Here is a 19,869-nt window from a genome sequence, read left to right on the forward strand (position 1 = left end):
CCCTGTTCATGCAAAGGAAATTTATTAGTGGCTACTAAGTGCTACCTAGGGTCCTAAGCATCAAAGTCATGCCAATGGGTGATGAGTAACACCCAGGCATTGCCCTGAGGCAGCTTACAGTCCAGTTGGGAGAGACAGATAATTAAACACACATGTAAATGAACAATATAATTTAGATAGTAATAAGGGTTATGAAGAAGGCAAAATGACGTACTCTGTGGAGACTGACAGGGGATGTGGAATGTGTGGTCAGAGAAGACCTGTCTTCAGAGGTGACTTTTGAGCCAGGTCTTCAAAGTGATTCCTCTTAGAGAGAGTCAGTCTTCAGTAACAACAACAACAAAATGAGTATTCTTCTCTTATGCTTCATAGGTAAACCTGCTATTGCTCATCGAGATATAAAATCAAAGAATATCTTAGTGAAAAAATGTGAAACTTGTGCCATAGCAGATTTGGGGCTGGCTGTGAAGCATGATTCAGTACTGAACACGATTGACATACCTCAGAATCCTAAAGTGGGAACCAAAAGGTAAGATCACTAACTTTGGTGGTGCGCTCAGACATATGGCCGCCCCGTAAACATGAAATCCTGGGATGAGTGTGTGGGTTTTTTTTGGGGTGGGGGTCCAAATGAAAAATCATTAGGCCCAAGAAAGCAAGAAGTCTTCTCTGGGTCATTGAGAAGTCAGTGACACAATGGTTATAAAGCAAGGACACTTGGCCTTTTAGTCATATAGATAGTAGCCATTTGGGTGGGGAATGCAGTAGAGAGGGATAGTGGAAGAGATGGTGATACATTATTTTGAGTGGGTCAGTTTCTGAGAATACATTTTCCTATGGATAGGAGGGAAAAAAATGTCATCAAAACAAGTATGAGAGAAGCAAAACATACTACATATATATTACGGCAGACCCATTAGTAATGGGATTTCTGGTGGTTTCTTGTTCTGGCCAGCCTGTGGCCATATGGCCTGCATACTTCCATTTCCTTTTATTTGAATATCAGGCTCATGCTACTTTGACATAATTCCTGGGTTCTTTTTTTTTTTTTTTTTTAATTCCTGGGTTCTTGATCTTGAAGTCAGAAAACAACCAAAACATTTTCCTGGAGTTGTCAAAGGCTCTTCAGAGTAGGAGATTTCTGGTACAGTTGACCTCCAAGCCATGTTTGAGATTCTAAGCCTATCCATCTGAGTCCTTCCCATGGTTCCCTAGGAGAATTTAATGAGACCCCAGGAACACTTCAAGGCAGTTTATTCAAACTGGGCAGCCCTACGGAACTTCTTTTTCCTATAAAAAGTAAGCCTTGGCTTGCCCATCAGACTGTCTCCACATCAGGGACCCCTCAGGGAAGCCTTGGATGCTGGACTCCTTCAGAGAATCTAAAACTTTTAAGAGTTTGGGAGGGTATTGCATCCTCCTCTTAATATTCTGGGAAATCGTGAAAATCCCCTTCGGACAGCTAGGCTCCGTCAGGTCCCATGGACTGTAGATTTCTTTGGTTTGGTCTTATTCAAACAAGGTTGTCATTTTCTTGTAGCCAATATATAATGTGTATATATGTCTGGAAGCCACTGTATAATAAAATTGTTCATTCAGAGAAGATGTTTATGGAATGCTGCTGAGTCCTGGGGGCACCATGATGAATAAGAGATGCTCTTTGCCCTCAAGGAACTTTCCATGGCAATGTTTGTTGGTGGAGGTTGAGTTCCGTCTCTCCTATTGAATGCTTTGCTTGCTGAATTTCCCTCTAGCTTGTCCTTTGCAAGTATTTGGCTCCTGGCACCTGTGCTTTGACACACTGAGTAGGATGACTTCTAGTTTTATTTCAAACATTTTTAAACTTATAGTTCAGTCAGTAGCTGTATTACTTAAATTTAATTTATTATAGTGGCTTAGATCTACTTTTAAAATTGATGTAAGCTATTAATTCATATTTTATGTGAGGATTTATTAAGATTGTATTTTACTGGATTGCTGTAAAGTCATACAGAAGATCTGAAATGTGCATGTTTTTGAAGGTATATGGCTCCTGAAATGCTTGATGATACAATGAATGTGAATATCTTTGAGTCCTTCAAACGAGCCGACATCTATTCTGTTGGTCTGGTTTATTGGGAAATAGCCCGAAGGTGTTCAGTTGGAGGTAAGATGTTGGAGATATTCTTTGTATCTGTCTTTCCTTGATGCTCTGAATACAAGATACTTTTTCTATGTATTTTTTTCTAAGCACTGTATTGAGTCATTTTTTATAATATTTAAGAGTATACCTTTTGGTGATATCTTTCCAGTTTCAAGAGTGGAGCATCCTACATATAATGATGATTTTGTATTATGATTACTGCTCAGGTGGGGGTGACAGTTCTCTTGATAATTCTGATTTTCTTAATGATACTTTGCAAAGCACTTGAAAATTTTCTTGAGTTTGTATGCAGTTAGCTGTAGCCCTATTTTCTACCAGAAATTGAACCCGAAGATGTTAAAACTTTACCAAAAGCCACAGGACTTGAAGTCTTCTAGTTTTCAGGCTTTTCCTGTTTGTTTGTTTGTTATGTTGCTGTTGTTGCTTTTTCTCTGTGTTAATGAATGTAGAAGTGAGAAAGTGGAGGCCAGAGGTGAGCAGAGACTAACTTCCTGACTCTACTGCTCTAGCTGTTTAGAGATTAGTAATGAGAGGAGGAAGAGTTTGAAAGGATGAAACCCTACAAATGCAGCCTCTGAAGTTGTGGCATCCGTGGAGAAAAGTTAACTACTGGTAGGAAACGGATTAGAGTTTTCACTTTCCAGTGAGACAGACTTCAAACTAAGCCGTGGTTTAGCAGATTCCTGAATGTCTGACTTTAGGCAAGTTACTTGGTCTCACTTTCCTCATCTGTAAAATTAATAATAAAACTGACCCCTTGGGCTTTGAGGATTTAACGGATTCATTTGGTTAATTAATTAGTACAGAGCATAGTACAGAGTAAACATTCACTAAAAGAGCTGTCATTATCAGACCACTGTCAATTTTGTATTTTGTATTGATATCATTGTGCCTTACACCAATTTCATTTTTTAAAAAATGAGTAAAAAATTTTTTTAAACTTACAAGGGTAAAATTCTTTTGAATGAGAAAACATACTTTTCCCCTTTTTATTAACAGGTAAGATAGTAAACCATTCAGGAAGATGAAGCTATTTATTATTTATTTATTTTTAAAGATTTTATTTATTTTTTTAACAGAGGGAGAGAGAGAGCACAAGCAGGGGAAGTGGCAGGCAGAGGGAGAGGGAGAAGCAAGCCCCCCTGCCAATCAGGGAGCCCGATGTGGGGCTCGATCCCAGGACCCCGGGACCATGATCCGAGCCAAAGGCAGACACCCAACCAACTGAGCCACCCAGGCACCCCAGGTGAAGCTATTTATAGCAGCAGTAGAATTAGAGTGGAATTCTCGAGCCTGGGATTGTGTTCTAGATCTGCCACTTATGAGCTCTTTGATCTTGAGCAAACTGGTGACTCTTTGTGCCTCAGTTTCCTCATTCTGTAAAGGAGGGATAATATGGTAACTCCTAGTCAGAGGTTTTGAGGAATAATTAAAATATGTAAAGGGTTTAGGACAATGTGTGGTAAATAGCAAGATTCAAACATGATTGTAATAATTTTTTAAAATTTCATATTAATATTTTTCTAGATCTGCTTTTAGGTTATTGTCCTTAAATTTTCTTCAACCTTTGAAATAGTAAGTTAGTTAACATAATAGTAGGGCATTTCTTAAATATTGTAAATTGAAAAGACTGTTAAAACAATTTTATGAGGAAATTCTCAAGTTCAGGTAATATTCTGATAATTAAGGTCAGGTCTTTGTATTTGAGACTCTTTAAATATGAAACTTCATGTTGAATTGTCCATCTTGAGTACCTTTGCTGCTTCTTTGGCACATTCTCAGGTACAGTACTTCTAAAATCCAAATGTAAGAAATTCAACTTTTAAAAGATTGCCTATCAATTTTTGAAAAGAGAAAGCTATTCTGTTTTGAAAAGGTTATTTAATGTGTCTGTTAGCCATTTGTATGTCTTCTTCAGAGAAGTGTCTGTTCATGTCTTCTGCCCATTTTTTGACTTGATTATTTGTTTTTTGGGTGTTGAGTTTGAGAAGTTCTTTATAGATCTTGGATACCAGGCCTTTATCTGTAGTGTCATTTGCAAATATCTTCTCCCACTCTGTGGGTTGCCTCTTTGTTTTGTTGACTGTTTCCTTTGCTGTGCAGAAGATTTTATCATTAGCCATCAGGGAAATTCAAATCAAAACCACATTGAGATACCACCTTACACCAGTTAGAATGGCAAAAATGGACAAGGCAAGAAACAACATATGTTGGAGAGGTTGTGGAGAAAGGGGAACCCTCTTACACTGTTGGTGGGAATGCGAGTTGGTACAGCCACTTTGGAAAACAGTGTGGAAGTGCCTCAAAAAATTAAAAATAGAGTTACCCTATGACCCAGCATTTGCACTACTGGGTATTTACTCCAAAGACACAGATGTAGTGAAAAGAAGGGCCATTTGCACCCAAATGTCCATAGCAGCAATGTCTGCAATAGTCAAGCTGTGGAAAGAGCCGAGATGCCCTTCAACAGATGAATGGATAAAGAAGATGTGGTCCATATAGACAATGGAATATTACTCAGCCATCAGAAAGGATGAATACCCAACTTTTACATCAACATGGATGGGACTGGAGGAGATTATGCTAAGTGAAATAAGTCAAGCAGAGAAAGTCAATTATCATATGATGTCACTTATTTGTGGAACATAAGGAATAACATGGAGGACATTAGGAGAAGGAAGGGAAAAATGAAGGGGGGGAAATCGGAGAGAGAGAGATGAACCATGAGAGACTATGGGCTCTGAGAAACAATCTGAGGGTTTTAGAGAGGAAGGGGGTGGGGGGATGGGTTAGCCTGGTGATGGGTATTAAGGAGGGCATGTACTGCATGGAGCACTGGGTGTTATAAGAAAACAATGAATTGTGGATCACTACATCAAAAACTAACGATGTATTGTATGGTGACTAACATAACATAATAAAATTAAGAAAAAAAAAGAAAAGGTTATTTAATGGAGAAAAATACTTCATTCCCAAACAAGGCCATGATATAAATTTTGCAATTAGGCATTACTTTTGAATTGTACAATGGTATTTTATATAAATCAGAACTCATATAATTTTTATAATATAAAATTATATTTTATATTATTATGTAAAAGTAATTTATTTATATAATATTATATATAATATATAATTGTATAAAATTATATATTTTATAAAATAGAAATAATTTTATGTTTTATATAAGATTTATGTAATTATCAGAATTATGTAAAGTTTCATAATGTGCATTTTATAAAATTATGCAATAATTATTCAGCTGAGTGCTTTATACTTATATAATTCATTTTTAGTGATACAACATTTTCATAAACCTGACTTTCCAGTTTCCCAGGGTGCCACTTGTGCCTAGAGGACTTAATTGGTATTCTTTTGAAATAAGCATCTTTGTTTATTATTCACACTGGGAAATTTATTATGCAAATTTCTTACAGGAATTGTTGAGGAGTACCAGTTGCCTTACTATGACATGGTGCCTTCAGATCCCTCAATAGAGGAAATGAGGAAGGTTGTTTGTGACCAGAAGTTTCGACCAAGTATCCCAAACCAGTGGCAAAGCTGTGAAGTAAGTATGTTCCTTTTTGGCCGGGGATGGGGGGGGCAGGGAGCAGGGGCTGGGGAAAGGGGCAGAGGGAGAGGGACAGAGAGAATCTCAAGCAGGCTCCATGCCCAGCATGGAGCCCAATGTGGGGCTCGATCTCTTGACCCTGAGATCATGACCTGAGCCAAAATCAAGAGTCAGACACTTAACAGACTGAGCCACCCAGGAGCCCAGGCTATGTTCTTATATATGTTTTATCTATTATAATTTTGAGGTAAGTATCAGGAAGATTTTCAGAGACCATATAGTTCTTCTCTCTTAATCTAGGCATCCAGTTCATGCCACATATGTAAGTATATGTCCTTGTATCAGTCTTCAGAAAGATTTTCTTCCCTTTAGCCATATGTATACAGACTGCCAAGATAAGGGGCAGTAACAAGCCCTGGTATCCCCAGTGACTTTACGCAACAAGACTATTTCTTGCTATGTAAAGTCCCCTACAGGTCAGGCAGCTGTGCTCCCTGTGGTGATTCTGTGATCCAGGTAACTTTGATTTCGGGATGCTGCTATCTCAACACATAGTTTCCAAGTGTCTAGGTCAGGGATAGAGAGGAGCTGGAGGGTCACACATGGCTCTTTAATGCTTTGGCTTCAGGTGACTCACATCACGTCTACTCATGATTCATAGACCAGAGTCAGTCATGCAGCCTGATCTGCCTGAAGGGGGGCTGGTAACTGTAGGAGCGCAGACATGTTTGATCGTCAATGTCCATGCCAGACGGAGTATTACAATTCAATCATCTTTATAGTCAGTAAATTTGCCGAAGTTTGAGCTTATGTTCTTATATCAGAAAAGCTTCCTCATGGCAGAGACCACTGTTCTCTCCTCATCTCCGACAATGCATACGCTAAGCATCATGTCGAAGGCATTCAGTGTGGTTATCACAGTGCTTGTTCTGCCTTACATGAAGCTAGAGACTTTTCTGGTTCCCACAGGGAGAAGAAAGGGAATAGGAGGGAAAGACTACAAACCATCTAATTCCACAACTATTTTACTGCTTTAATCTCCACCAACCCCATTATTCCTATTATAGTCTACCATATTTAATTGTAATAGTTGAGGTCTTTTTAAAGTGACATTTTTTTAGTTTGGCTTTGCCAGAAGGGTTATTTTATACAGCAGTTTTTTTCCCCTAATTTCCCCCCTCCTGCATGTTTCACTCATTTCTTTTTCTATTTAAGGAAGGAATTATGTCTCGATATTTCTATTTTGTATAGATATCTTACCTACATACTTATTTTAGAAGCAGAATTTGAGCGATTTACAACCAAATTGAAATTAAATTCTTCCTAATTTTAATAATTTTATGTATATGAAAGAATATGTAACATATATGTAAAGTTTAAAGTGTAATAATGATGTGAAAATCAGTGAATTCGCTACTAAGTTTAAAAAATAGAACAAAGATTTCTTACTCCTATGACAGATTACTATGGTGATTATTTATTATTGCTTAACTTTTCTTTAGGAGAAAAAAATATATATTTATGTATAATTATATGTATATGTATACTCACACTAAAAATATATTGTTTACTTTTCTGTAATTGTGAAACATATTATTGAAACTTACTGTAGATATTCTTGTTAATTTCTTTTCACTTTCATTTACAGATGTAGCTATAATCTGTTCATTCTCATATTGGTGGAGTAGTCCATTATATGGCTAGAGTACAATTTTTTTTCTATTGTTGATTGTCTTCTGTGTGATTTTAACATTTTTAAACAATGCTGCTATATATATATATATGCATGTGTGTGGGGGAAATGTCTTAGAGTATAAAACTGTAGAATCTTTTGGGATGTCCACATAGATGATCATATCTCCAAATAATGAGAGTTCTGGGACCAATCCTCAAGCCTTTTCTTTACTTCTTACTTTAGTTTCTAGGACTTCTAGTATAGTGTTGCTTGAAAGTTGATAGTGGACATCCGTGTTTTACTTCATAAAATTTTGTATATTTCTCCTTCCAGTATGATACTTGCTGTAGGTTTTGTTGTCAAAACTTTAATCAGGTTACATAAAAACTGAATTTGTTTTGATAAAAGCTTTCTTCCTACCTATGAGGTGAAGATATGGCCTCTCTACTTTCTCGTTTCTTAATGTGAAATTGCATTTATAAATTTTCCACTGTTAAACCAATCATACATTCCTAGAATAGACCTAAATAGTCATTTTTTTACATTGCTGATATAAACAATTTTTGTCCATTTTTGTCCAGTATTTTAGTTCTATTTTGTTTTGTATTAATCCCATGTATTAGATACTGGTGTAATTTTATACCATTATTATTTGTTTAAACTTAAGAACATGTTTATCATTTTCTTTGTTCAACATTCCTTTTTGCTTCTCAAAGCTTCCTTCTAAGATCATTTTCTGATTTCCTGTTGTGCATTTCTTAAATGTATTTTATTTAAATTGTTTTTTTAGAAGGACCTAGAAGTGATGAGTAGTGATGTTGAGCATCTTTTCATGTGTCATTCTAGGTCATTAATTCTTCTAGGTCATTAATTCTAACATCTAATGTTTTGATGGGTTTGATTTTACCGTTTGTTGTTTCAATTGATTCTTGCTTATGATACTTTATTTTCTCCTGTCTTGTGAATTTTTGTTTTGAGCTTAGGTTTACTGTAACATTTTAAGGCCTGGGCTTGATTTTTTCCTTACCAAGAGTCAAGATTTAGATAATTTTCTTTACAAAATTCCTTCTAAGACTGATTCATCCTTATAGTCAGGACTTTGGAAACATCTTGACTTGATACCTCTGGGTGCTTTGGCTGCATTTTCTATCTTTTACATGTGGTTCATCACTTCTGAAATTCTAGACTATGAGATCAGCTGATGTCACCAGAGTGGCCACTTGCTTCAGTGATTTCTTATATCTCTCTGGATTCCTGCATTCTCATTGTTTTCCCCTCTGAGTATTTATCTTATTTCTTGAGCAGTTCATTTATACTGTTTTTTTAATTCAGAAGTTTTGATATTTACACCTAGATCATTATTTTATTATGGCATAATTTAAATGTTAAAATGCACAAATCTTAATATACAGCTTGATGAATAACAAAAAAAGTGTGCACATATGTACTTACCATCCAGATCAAGCAATTCGCAACTCATCCCATATCCCTTTTTGTCTTTCATGTCCCTTCTCAGAAGATTTTAAAAGATAGCTACTCTACCATATTCCCAGAAATCAGTGGATTGAATTTTCAATTAAAAGTTAGTCTCCATAAGGTGTGTGTGTGTGTGTGTGTGTGTGTGTGTGTGTGTGTGTTGACTGGATTTTTAAAGAAGTTTGGTCCTGATCTTCCGATACAGTTTTAAGTTTACTATTTCTTCACCAGAGCTTAGCATCAATTCCTGGGTTTGTGGTTATGCTTTTCTTGGACTGTGTTTGTGTGACTAGCTAAAGTGTTTAATGTTTTTCTCTCTTAAAGGCACTCCGAGTCATGGGGAGAATAATGCGGGAGTGTTGGTATGCCAATGGGGCAGCCCGCCTAACGGCCCTTCGTATTAAGAAGACTATCTCTCAACTTTGTGTCAAAGAAGACTGCAAAGCCTAATGATGATAATCGTGTTAAAAAGAAATCTCTCACAGCTTTTTTTTTTCTCATTTTCCCTCTTTATGTGAATGTTTTTACCTTTTTTTGGTTGTCGTTCTACCTCAAAGATAATGCAGTACAGTATTTAAGAGCTCAAATGCAGCATGGAAAAAATAACTCTGAAGTCAAGCACAGGCAGGAATTGACTTCATCCCATCTCTGTGTTGTCTTTAATTTTATTTTGAAAAGCACCACATCAATTCATCTTTTTATTTAATAAGAAAGATATTACAAAAATGTAAAATAAGCTATATAAAACTAATACAAGTCATTAAGGTTTTATTTTACTTGAATCAAGAGCACATGAATGAAGAAAAAGAAATGTAAAAGCATTTTTTCCTGAGATGAAAACACCTTCATTAAAAAATGTGAACTAGAGAACGTTATATCTCAGCAGAACTTTAGATGATATAATCTGCGGTTTTCTTTTTTTTTTTTTTTAAGTTAAGAAGGATCTTTGAAAAAGATACATATTGCCCTGAACTTTAGTGTCTAAAACACTTAAAAGGGGAACCTCTCAGTTGGAAGATGGAAGTGAGGTCCGAGTAGCCACTGACTTGGCCTCCCCTCTTCCTGCTGTCCTGTTCTTCATAATCCACCACCACAGCAACCCCTGAAGCTGTATGAAAGCCACCTCCATTGTTACTTCCTCTCATTTACAAAGGAGACATCCAACAGCTTGAAACATTGAGAAATCCCGCAAGTCACATACCTAGTGGTGGAGCTGGCTCTAGGTCCAAATCTTGTGATAACCCACACTGTAGACTTAGCTAGTTTCCTACTTTCCTGTTAATTCCCATATAGTACTTTTCTCCTTATGCAGAAACAACAGCTTTCATGATGGTATTCGTGGTTTAGTCAGACAGAAGACCGATTGGGTCATTCTGCACAATCATAATGGACCTGCATGAATTCTGAGGACAATATCCCTTGACATTTTCCTCATAGAAATTTTATAGTCTGCCTATTTGTTAGAGAAATATTAATGTTTTCTGAATACTTCCAGAGATTAAAGAGGCATAAAGATCCATTGTTAGAAGGGGTCTTTAAGATTTATTTCAGAGGTCCCCACTACTTTTGTACATACACACTTAGAACAGAGGGAGGAGGAAGTAGAAGATATTTTGAGAAAAAATAAGAGAACTCTTCAGTAACTGTAAATAGCTATTTCCCTACCCTTTCAAAATGAGCAAGTAGATGCAAAAGAAGTCTCATGGTACTCTTGCCTTTATTCTACTTCCTGTGGAGACAGAGATGATGAATTCTGAATAATACATGGAACATTGCACCTTTCTTTCAAATCTGTAATTTTGTTTGGGTAAAGGAGATTTAACATGGTATCTTTTGTTGTTCTAAAACACTGTTTCCTAAGCTCTGTTCCTTAGAACATTCTTCTGGTGAGATGTTCCAAGACCAAAAGCATTCTTTGATAGATTCTTAGAAAGTGATAGTGCACATTAGCATATCATGTGCTTTGAGGAATCTAGCAGTGAAGAAATGTTGAGTTTCTTTGAATTAGATTTCCCAAGTTATTTGACCATGGAACCCTTTTATTAAGAGGAGAGGAAACCTTTTTACTATCCCACATTTCAGTGTTCTACAAAGCATAACTTGGGTAACAGTGTTTGAAAGGATATATCTATGTATTTTCATGCAGATCACAATGTAGTGACTATAGTTCATTTCGCTATGGAAATATGTTACTGAACCCATCTTCATTTGACTGGGATGAGATATCGAAGGCAAATATCTGACAGTTGTGGTACTCTTACTAATGCAGTCATCCATTCATTAAATAAGATAGGGGACCCCATATCTTCATTGCCACAATATTGGGGCCAATAGAGAAAAGATGGATAGGTTCTGCCCTCAGAGATTTTAAAGATTAATTTGGAAATGGGGACCAGGATGTAGGTGTCGGTTAGGGGGAAGGAAATAAATTGACAAAGTAGGGAGTCTTGAGTTCCGTATGACAGTGGGTTCTGGAAGTTACTTTCAATTTGCAAAACATTTAGAAGGTATCTTTATTAGGCTATTGCAGACAATCTAAATTATATAAGCAGTTTTTTAAAATGCATATGTGAAAGGATTTTAAAAAGAGCCTACGTGAAGGGGTAATCTTGCTTATGCTTGTTACCTTGATTTCTTGTAGATTGTTTTTGAATATATGAGAATGAAATTATTTATTTACTGTGGTTGTACTATAGTTAAATGGCTGTTCAAATAAATAAGAATAATATTTCCTGTTTTATTCACTAATGTTGGGTGAATATACTTATTTAAGTTTTGAAAGAATGTTTTAACATCTCCATTTTCCTCGACACTATGTTTTGTAATTTATTTGGGTGTGTCCAAATAGAACTCCATAGTTTTATTGGTTCAACTTTTACTCTAGAGAAATCTATACATTTTGAGATGTTTTTCTTGTTTTCTTGTTAGTTTACTGTAACTTCTAACTGACAAGTCTTATATCTTAATTACCAAACACACTTTTTAAAGAAAGAGGTAGGTCAACAAAAACGATAAAAAAGTTAAAAGTTCTCATTTTTTCTTAACTCCGAACATGATTATAAATAGAAAATGCTCACAAGAACAGGATAAAGTTTAGAGCATAAAACAAATTTATTGTATATACCTATACTGTTAAACTTCATATTATTTGTTTTCGATGGAGTGTCATCGTGTAATATTTATTTCTTTTGAATTGTGTTGTAAGCAAAAAATATTCTTAGGCTCAATGTGTCGGTGTTCTTTGCTCCTTTCAAATATTTTGACTTTGGGTATAATATAAAGCTTGGGAAATTGCTATTTATGAAATGTCAGTACTGTATAAAGTGGTGATGGGGTTTCTATGCAACATCACTTTTTAAAATAAGAGAAACATTATTTGTTGTCAGTATTACAGCATGAACTTGTTGCCTTTAAGCTACATGTTCAAGGGTGTAATTGGTAGAATTCTGTTGTGTGCTTTCTTCTCTGTCTAAAATATTTGGCATGTCACATCTAGAATTCTTAATTTATGTTCTGACTTGAAAGTTAAGTGAAACATGACTGTGTCGTGCACTATTTTAGGCATAGCACTTGCTTTTCATCTTTATACTTTCAATTAACTTTGCATTTTAAATTTTCATGATTGTATGAAAATAGTAACCTGGTTGCAGTGTCTGAAGACTTCAAAATCAGCTTTTATTTTAAAATGAAGATCTGCAATAGATTCATGAGGTTACAAGTTCCATAAGAATTTATTATTCTTAATACTTCTACTTTAGTAGAATTATTAAACAAAACTACTGCTGTGCTGGAATTTTGCCACCATGTGACTTACTGGGGCAGAGAAAACTCAGGGCTGTCTTAGAGTTTACGCAAAAATACCAGGGAACCTACTGAGCAAATCACCTGAAAGCAGGGAGCCCCCATTTGCTGTTATATGAAGTTCAACTTAAAATTGCTTAGCAGGGAATACTTTCTGATTATTTATTTAAAATATATGTGGAGTTTTTTTTAAAGATTTTATTTATGAGAGGGAGACAGAGGGCACAAGTGGAGGGGAGAGGCAGAGGGAGAGCGAGAAGCAGACTCCCTGCTGAGCAGGGAGCTCAGTGCGGGGCTGGATCCCAGGACCTTGAGATCATGGCCTGGGCAGAAGGCAGATGCTTAACCACCCAGGCACCCTGGAGATGTTTTTTGTTTCAATAAGTTTATTTAAAGTATGGACATGGGATTTTATTTCCCATCAGGAAATTGAGAAAGTAACAGTAACAAGTGAATCAAGTTGATGGCGGTTGATTTCTTCAATACGCATCCCTTTAAGTAAATTTACAAATACAGCATTTTAGGTTACTTTGAAATATTTAAGAATTCATCTTAAAATGGTGTCAGTATGGTTTTCGAAGATATTCTAAATATCTTTTCTTTTGTGAAACCTGCTCCTACTGTGTGTGACGCTGTTCTGTGTGTGAGCTCCCTCCATAAGGCGATACCTAACGGGACTTTATGCACTATTTAGTGAAGACAGTCATCCCTTCGCTTCTGATGGCCTCTTTTATACAGAAGAAAATATGTTGGTTGGAATACAAAAGTTTTGTTAAAAATGTTACTATTAAGTAGAATTTCCATAATAGGCAGTTTTTCAAAGTGTGTCAATGCAATTTTTCCAATATTTGACACTCTTTTTTCTCTCTAGCTTGCTTTTAGGTTTCATTGTCTTTCTCACCTCCTTTTAAAATATTCCCTACTGTCTTCCAAAATTATATTTAGTCCCTAATTTTAAAAAGCAACTAGATATCATTTGGCTTAATCATTCTAATATTTAGCCTTCTAATGAAAGAGAATCCCTTGGTGGTCTAAGTTATTTTAGATGTGTCACAGACAAAAACAAAAACCAGACTTTTGGAAATTGTAAAGAATGTAAGAGGTTTTATAATTTAATTCCCATATTTTATAGATGGTGAAACCAAGGATCAAAGATTAGGTGACTGCTTGTTATTAGCAGAACTGATAGGGAAACCCAATGGTGACACCCACCACAGGGCCCTACCATAGTCAACATTTGCTAATTAAAAAATAATTAGCATGCATCTAAACCTACCTTGAATGTACACTGATAGAATGCATCATTTAATGGTGTTGATCAAATCTCACTTCTCTCTCTCTTTTTTTTTTTCTGCTGAAATAATTTGCTCACTCATGGTGGGGTCCGTGAGAAGAACTAAAACAGGCCAGGAAAAAGTTGTAAAATAGTTGTCAAGCTAGGTAGGCAACCACTGAAGTGCTGAATAGAACTGAGGAATTGTAAGAATGTAGAATTTCTTTGCGCAGGTCACAAGTAATGATGGGACACTTCATGCCTCTTCTCGTCCCCTTTCAGTAAGGATTGTTCTTTTTATGCCTGGGAATGGAAGCGAGAGATGATTGGTCACTGAATCTCAGACCATGGCTAGTAGCATATTGTCTTCTCTCTTTTCAGTTTCTCATTAGTTTGTCTTCTGCATTCATTTTCTTTCCACACATTAAAAAAAAAAAAAAAAAAAGACATCTTTGCCGGATATCGTCATCAGTTCCAATCACTCTGTAATTCCTGTTCTTCTAGTCTTCTAGCCCATGTTCAGATTGCTCCACAGTGAACTTCCTGGCAAGATTTTAATTTGCCATACCCACGTGTGAGAGGTTTCATCTTGTGCCTTTTCCAGTGATTTTTCATTTGGCACAATGAAGAGAGGATTTGTTAATGGCAGAGAAGATTTTCTTTTACATTTTAAAAAGACAACTAGTCTAGTTACATTCTAGCATTTAGCTAACATATAAGAAATGTCTACTTTTGCCTTAATGCTAAATTCCACTTCAGAGATGATGACTTGGACAGAGAATGTAAAATTTTTGTCTCCTAATGTGATTGCTAAATTTATTTCTGCTGTTTCATACAATCGCTTTATTTTGCTTTGGTCGTCTTTTAAAACTAAGCTGTTATGGCATATGGTTTGTAACATAAGATTGTATCAAAATTAAGTAATCATCCCCATTTTAAACTCCCTCGATTAAGAACTTCCAGGGTACTTTCTTAATTCAGTTGTAGATTAACACAACATTTGGGAGAACATGCACACTGTCTCATCCTAGTTTTTAATATATTCAGATAGGACTATATTTTCTTACCACTGGTCCCCATTATTATACAAGAAAATTTTCTCTGCAGATCTAACAGTTTTAACTGCAAGATTTGTATCAGGGGCTACATGAACCTGAATGTTAACAGAACCACTAAGAATCTGAATGTATTCGGAAATTGGCATTCTACTGAGTGTCACCAGATCCAGCTTGGTATGTGGTACTCTGCAATAGTACTTTCCCCTGAGGGGCAGATAGGAGCTGAACTCTAACCTGCAATTGGCTCCTCAACTCAATATTTTTATATTTTTCAGAAAAGCATTTTACATGATGTTTATCTTCAGAAAAAGCACCCTTCTTATACAACCTCAGAAAATGAGAATTAAATTTTCAAAATGCTTCTTGACATCTGCAAATTGACTAGAGAACCTAGGGAAAAAATTCTGTAGATTTTCATCCTAGCATTTCCAAGAGAGCAAAAGAGATTGTGTGTTTATTCTGTTGATTTAATTTTTCAACCCAGATAATCTGCAGCAAGACACATGGGCCCTCATTTAATACCTCTGTTGAGTTTTCTTTCCTTGTGCAAACCTGTTCATTGACTTTGCCTATAAAGAGCTAACTACATGCCTAAATTCTGTCTAACTAATGCAGGTATAAAATGAGATTTATCAGTATCTCCATTTCCTTCAATAGGTTAATACAAGTAATTAACTATTTTCCAATAATCCAACTCTTTTTTCCTATTTATATAAGGTGTGTTCGGCCCAAAATATTAAATTTTAGTTTGTTTCCACAATGACTAGTGTCAAGATCTTGTACACTTCTGAACCTAGACTGGAGAAAATTATTCTAACTTAATCTGTATTTCAGGTTTTAAAATGTCCTAAATACAGAAAATTAGATTCATATCTAAAAAAAAAAAAAGGAATTTTGGATTGACTTTCAAAGTACTAATACTAATTATACTTTTCTTTTGGTAGTGTGACTTTTCTTATACCTAAGAACATATTACAAATGTCAAAACCATTGCATTTTGACATTGCAAAACATGCCTTGAACTCTTGAACTACTGTAAAAAGAATCACTGTTGTAAAGACTTATTGTAAGCTGGCTGATATTCATAGGTATGTAAAAAGATATTACCCTTCAACAAACAGGCCCAAATGAATGTATATAAGGAATATGAAGAAATAAATTAGGTTTTAAAATGAGAATTGGGCAATAAATTGTATAAAAAATGCAGATGGCAATTTTAGTAGTTACAATTTTAATTGTTGAAGCTGAAGAGAATTCCAAATTCCAAAGAGAAAAGAATGATATTCAGATGTTTCATTAACTTCTAGTCTATAGAAATACGCTTTTTGTAGTAATACATATACTTATTTTCTTTAGAAATAATAGTATTTTAGAATTTAGTGAGAACTCAGTGATAGCCTTCATACCAAAATGTTTAACTACCAACAGCAAGTCATAAAAGTATTTATTTTAAAGCTTTTTAAATATTATTGCATAACTTTTAGCTGCCTCCAATGTAAATACTTATCTGCCTAAATGTTATATTTTTATGTATGCATTTCTGAAAATGTATTGTTTTGTAAAGTGGCAAAGTTAATAAATCAGTCACTCCTTGCACTTGTTTTTGTGAAGCATATAGAGCTCTATTTTAAATAAAAAGAAAATGTGTCGTATTTTGGTTTCTTTGTTCTGTTACTTTAAAATTGTCTTTATATTTGAATGTAGTAAATGGAGGGGTTATGGAAATTCAAATGTTGCCTCCAATGGGTACTGGACTTTTTCTTCCTTCCTTTCTGGAAGAAGCACTTGCTTCTTCAATAGCCATTTCTCTATGTGAAACTTAGCACAATAGTCTTTGCCCTATTTTTCCTGTAGAGTAACCATGCCTTGTACTTATTTAAACATTTATTAAAAGACTTTTGGGTAGGCTTGCTCTCAAGCCAAACATACCTTCCTTCACATTTAGATAAAATCCTGAACATTCATGTGGTCTCTAAGCACCTTCAGGATATGGGACTGGCAACTTCTTTGCCTTGATTTCTGGTATCCCCCCCACCTCCAGCCCCAATTGCTCTCTAGTTTTCTGCTCCTTGCTATTCCTTGAACTTGCAATACAGCTGCTTGTCCCAGGGGATTTGTTCTATTCCCTCTGCCAGGACTATCCTTCCTGCAGATAGTTGTATGGTGTAGGTCTCTGTCAGAATATCATCACACAAAATGAGCCTTTTTTGCCACGCTTTCTAGAGTAGCACCCTTTATCATTCACTGTCCGCTTAGCCTGTTTTATTTTTCTTTATAGTACTTTACATTAACTGGCATTATATTATATCATATACCTTGAGCACTAATATTAGGGATCTTTGCACTGAAGTTTGAAGATGTAATTTTAAAACACAAAGAATTATATATTGTGCACTGTGAGAAGTACTCTGTGGCACTCATTACCCACCCATTCCTTCCCCCATGTCTGTAATAAACCCAATCAAAAATAGTTTATCCAAATTCATAGTGGCTGTTGTAGAATGACAATGATGAGAAAATTAGGTTGTGTGGATTATACTTTCAACCCTACAAAGTTGGGTGTTTTCTGGGCCTTAGCGTAGAGAGGCAAAATACTGCATTGGTTTTATTTTTGGTATGGATTCTTCATTTTCTTTACTTCATTTTTTTCATGTTGAGGGCAATTGTATTCATGTGTCCTCATTGCATTAAGTAGATACTAACCAGATTCACACTCTAATATTCTTCCCCAACAATCATTAAGTCAGGTTCTCATTTGGCTTCATGATTACCTTCTTCTTGGAGTTGTACAGAAAAGCAAAATATTTATCTTCTGTCAATCTGGATTGTGAAACCCATGCCTGAAATAAGACAATTACTTTTGATTCAGCAGGCCTGGTAGTAGTGGGTTTTTTCAGTTGTAACTTTGTAATAACCTCTCAGTATTTTTATTTTTTAACACTAATGTGTGCAAAAGTTGATGAACATCCACAATGATGAAATAATTTACTTAATGAGTGAACTTAAAAGTGGATAGTCAACTTTTATTCCCTTAGGATAGATTCCTTGAGATTGGGGGATAACTAAATCCAGGCTGTTTTATGGGGTGTTCTGCAGGTGCGATTTTAAGGAAATGCTCTATAACTTTGATCATATGTTGTGGTTAAAGAGAGTATTTGAGCTTTGAATAGTTTCTTTAAAATCTATTTAATGAGAAAAACTTTTCTATAGAGAAGTTTTTTTGTTTTTGTTAATGCTATGTGTAATAAAATTGTAATTAGCATCAATCACTCCTATAGTTAAAATAGGTTCAAATTCTTTCCCTCTCAAGTGTTAGTGGACAAATCTTTATCAAACGTTGCTGCAAAGTGCATGGTATCATTGCAGTTATTGTAGGTGCTACTAAGAAAACAACACACTCCTGCATTTCAGAAGATAATTTAAGGAACACAAGGCATGCACACAAATAGCCTATCTTACCTTAGAAGCTAGTAACAGAAGAGATGTCATAAGGAAGAAAGTTATTAAGGCTGAGTGTGGGTACAGACATTAAATGATAGCAAAGACATAGAAATGAGGTATGAGTTAAGTTGGAATATTCAAGAAAATTAAGGAGTTGATACTATAGGATGGGAAAGATTTTTGTTAAGTGGAACAGACAGAGAAGTCCCTGGTAGGAAAAAATGTCTGAAACAAAGGCAGGAATGCTCAAGGCACTGAATAACCTACAGGAGTAGAATGGAGGGTTTTTTTTTTTTTTTTTTAAAGATTTTATTTATTCATTTGAGAGGGAGAGAGACAGAGAAAGCACAAGCGGAGGAGAGGCAGACGAGAGGGAGAAGCAGACTCCTGGCTGAGCTGGGAGTCCGACATGGGGCTCAATCCCAGGACCTGGAGATCATGACCTGAGCAGAAGGCAGATGCTTAACCATCTGAGCCACCCAGGTGCCCCAGAATGGAGGGTTTTTATAAGGTTTAGAATACAGCATTTAAACTTGATTCTGCCTTTGAGGGAGACTGAAGGTTTTAAAGCAGCAATGATAATGGGACATTGGGACAGGCATACCTTGAAGATACTGTGGGTTCGATTTCAGACCACTGCAATAGAGCAGATACCATAATAAAGTGAGTCAAAGGAATTTTTTGGTTTCCTAGTACATATAAAAGTTATGTTTACACTATACTGGAATCTCTTGAGTGTGCAATAGTATTATGTCTAAAAAAAAAAACAATGTAAATATCTTAATTTAAAAATACTTTGTTGCTAAAAAATGCTAACCATCATCTGAGCTTTCAGCAAGTCCTAGTTTATGACCGCAGATCACCATAACACATATAATAATAATGAAAAACTCTCAAATATTGCAAGAATTATCAAAATGCATCACAGAAGCACAAAATGAGCAAATGCTGTCAGGAAACTGGCACCGATAGACTCACTTAACACAGAGTTGCCATCAAACCTTCAATTTGTAAAAAGCACAATATCTGTGAAGTGCAATAAAGTGAAGCACAATAAAACAAAGGTGTGCCTGTATTTAATAAAGGGATTTAAAATGTTACCTTCTTAGGAGATATAGCAAAGTGACCTGAAGATTCCTCCATTACCCTTCCTCCCTAATTGGAGGATATTTAGAGATAGCAGACAGGTGAAGAATCTTAAGATGAGCTGTATAGTTGGGGAGATGTAGGTGTCTTTATATGGAGCTTTTTTCTACTCTTTCGTGTGTCTTAAAAGTAGACTATATTCACAAGGAAGATAAAAAAGAAATGAAAGATTATGAAAGATTTCATCCTTATGAATTTAATTTTATTGCAAATATGAATTTTATAACACACACACACACACACACACACAGAAACAGGTCATTTAAAAAGATCTTCCTCGTAATT

General features: G+C 35.5%; 1 protein-coding gene across 4 annotated transcripts in view; it reads left to right on the forward strand.

Annotated features, from left to right (window-relative positions):
* The window catches only part of ACVR1C (activin A receptor type 1C), a 75,544-nt gene extending 62,669 nt beyond the window's left edge, over window positions 1–12,875 (forward strand). For all 4 annotated transcript variants that reach the window (XM_032410119.1, XM_032410130.1, XM_032410126.1 and 1 more), the window contains 4 exons: window positions 373–529; window positions 2,022–2,146; window positions 5,581–5,711; window positions 9,190–12,875. In XM_032410119.1, the coding sequence (XP_032266010.1) occupies window positions 373–529; window positions 2,022–2,146; window positions 5,581–5,711; window positions 9,190–9,315 (539 nt within the window). In that variant the 3' untranslated portion in view covers window positions 9,316–12,875. The remainder of the gene's footprint in view (window positions 1–372; window positions 530–2,021; window positions 2,147–5,580; window positions 5,712–9,189) is intronic.
* The last annotated feature ends 6,994 nt before the right edge of the window (window positions 12,876–19,869 follow it).

Source organism: Phoca vitulina, unplaced genomic scaffold, assembly GCF_004348235.1.
Source record: "Phoca vitulina isolate PV1807 unplaced genomic scaffold, GSC_HSeal_1.0 scaffold1, whole genome shotgun sequence".
NCBI lineage: Eukaryota > Metazoa > Chordata > Mammalia > Carnivora > Phocidae > Phoca > Phoca vitulina.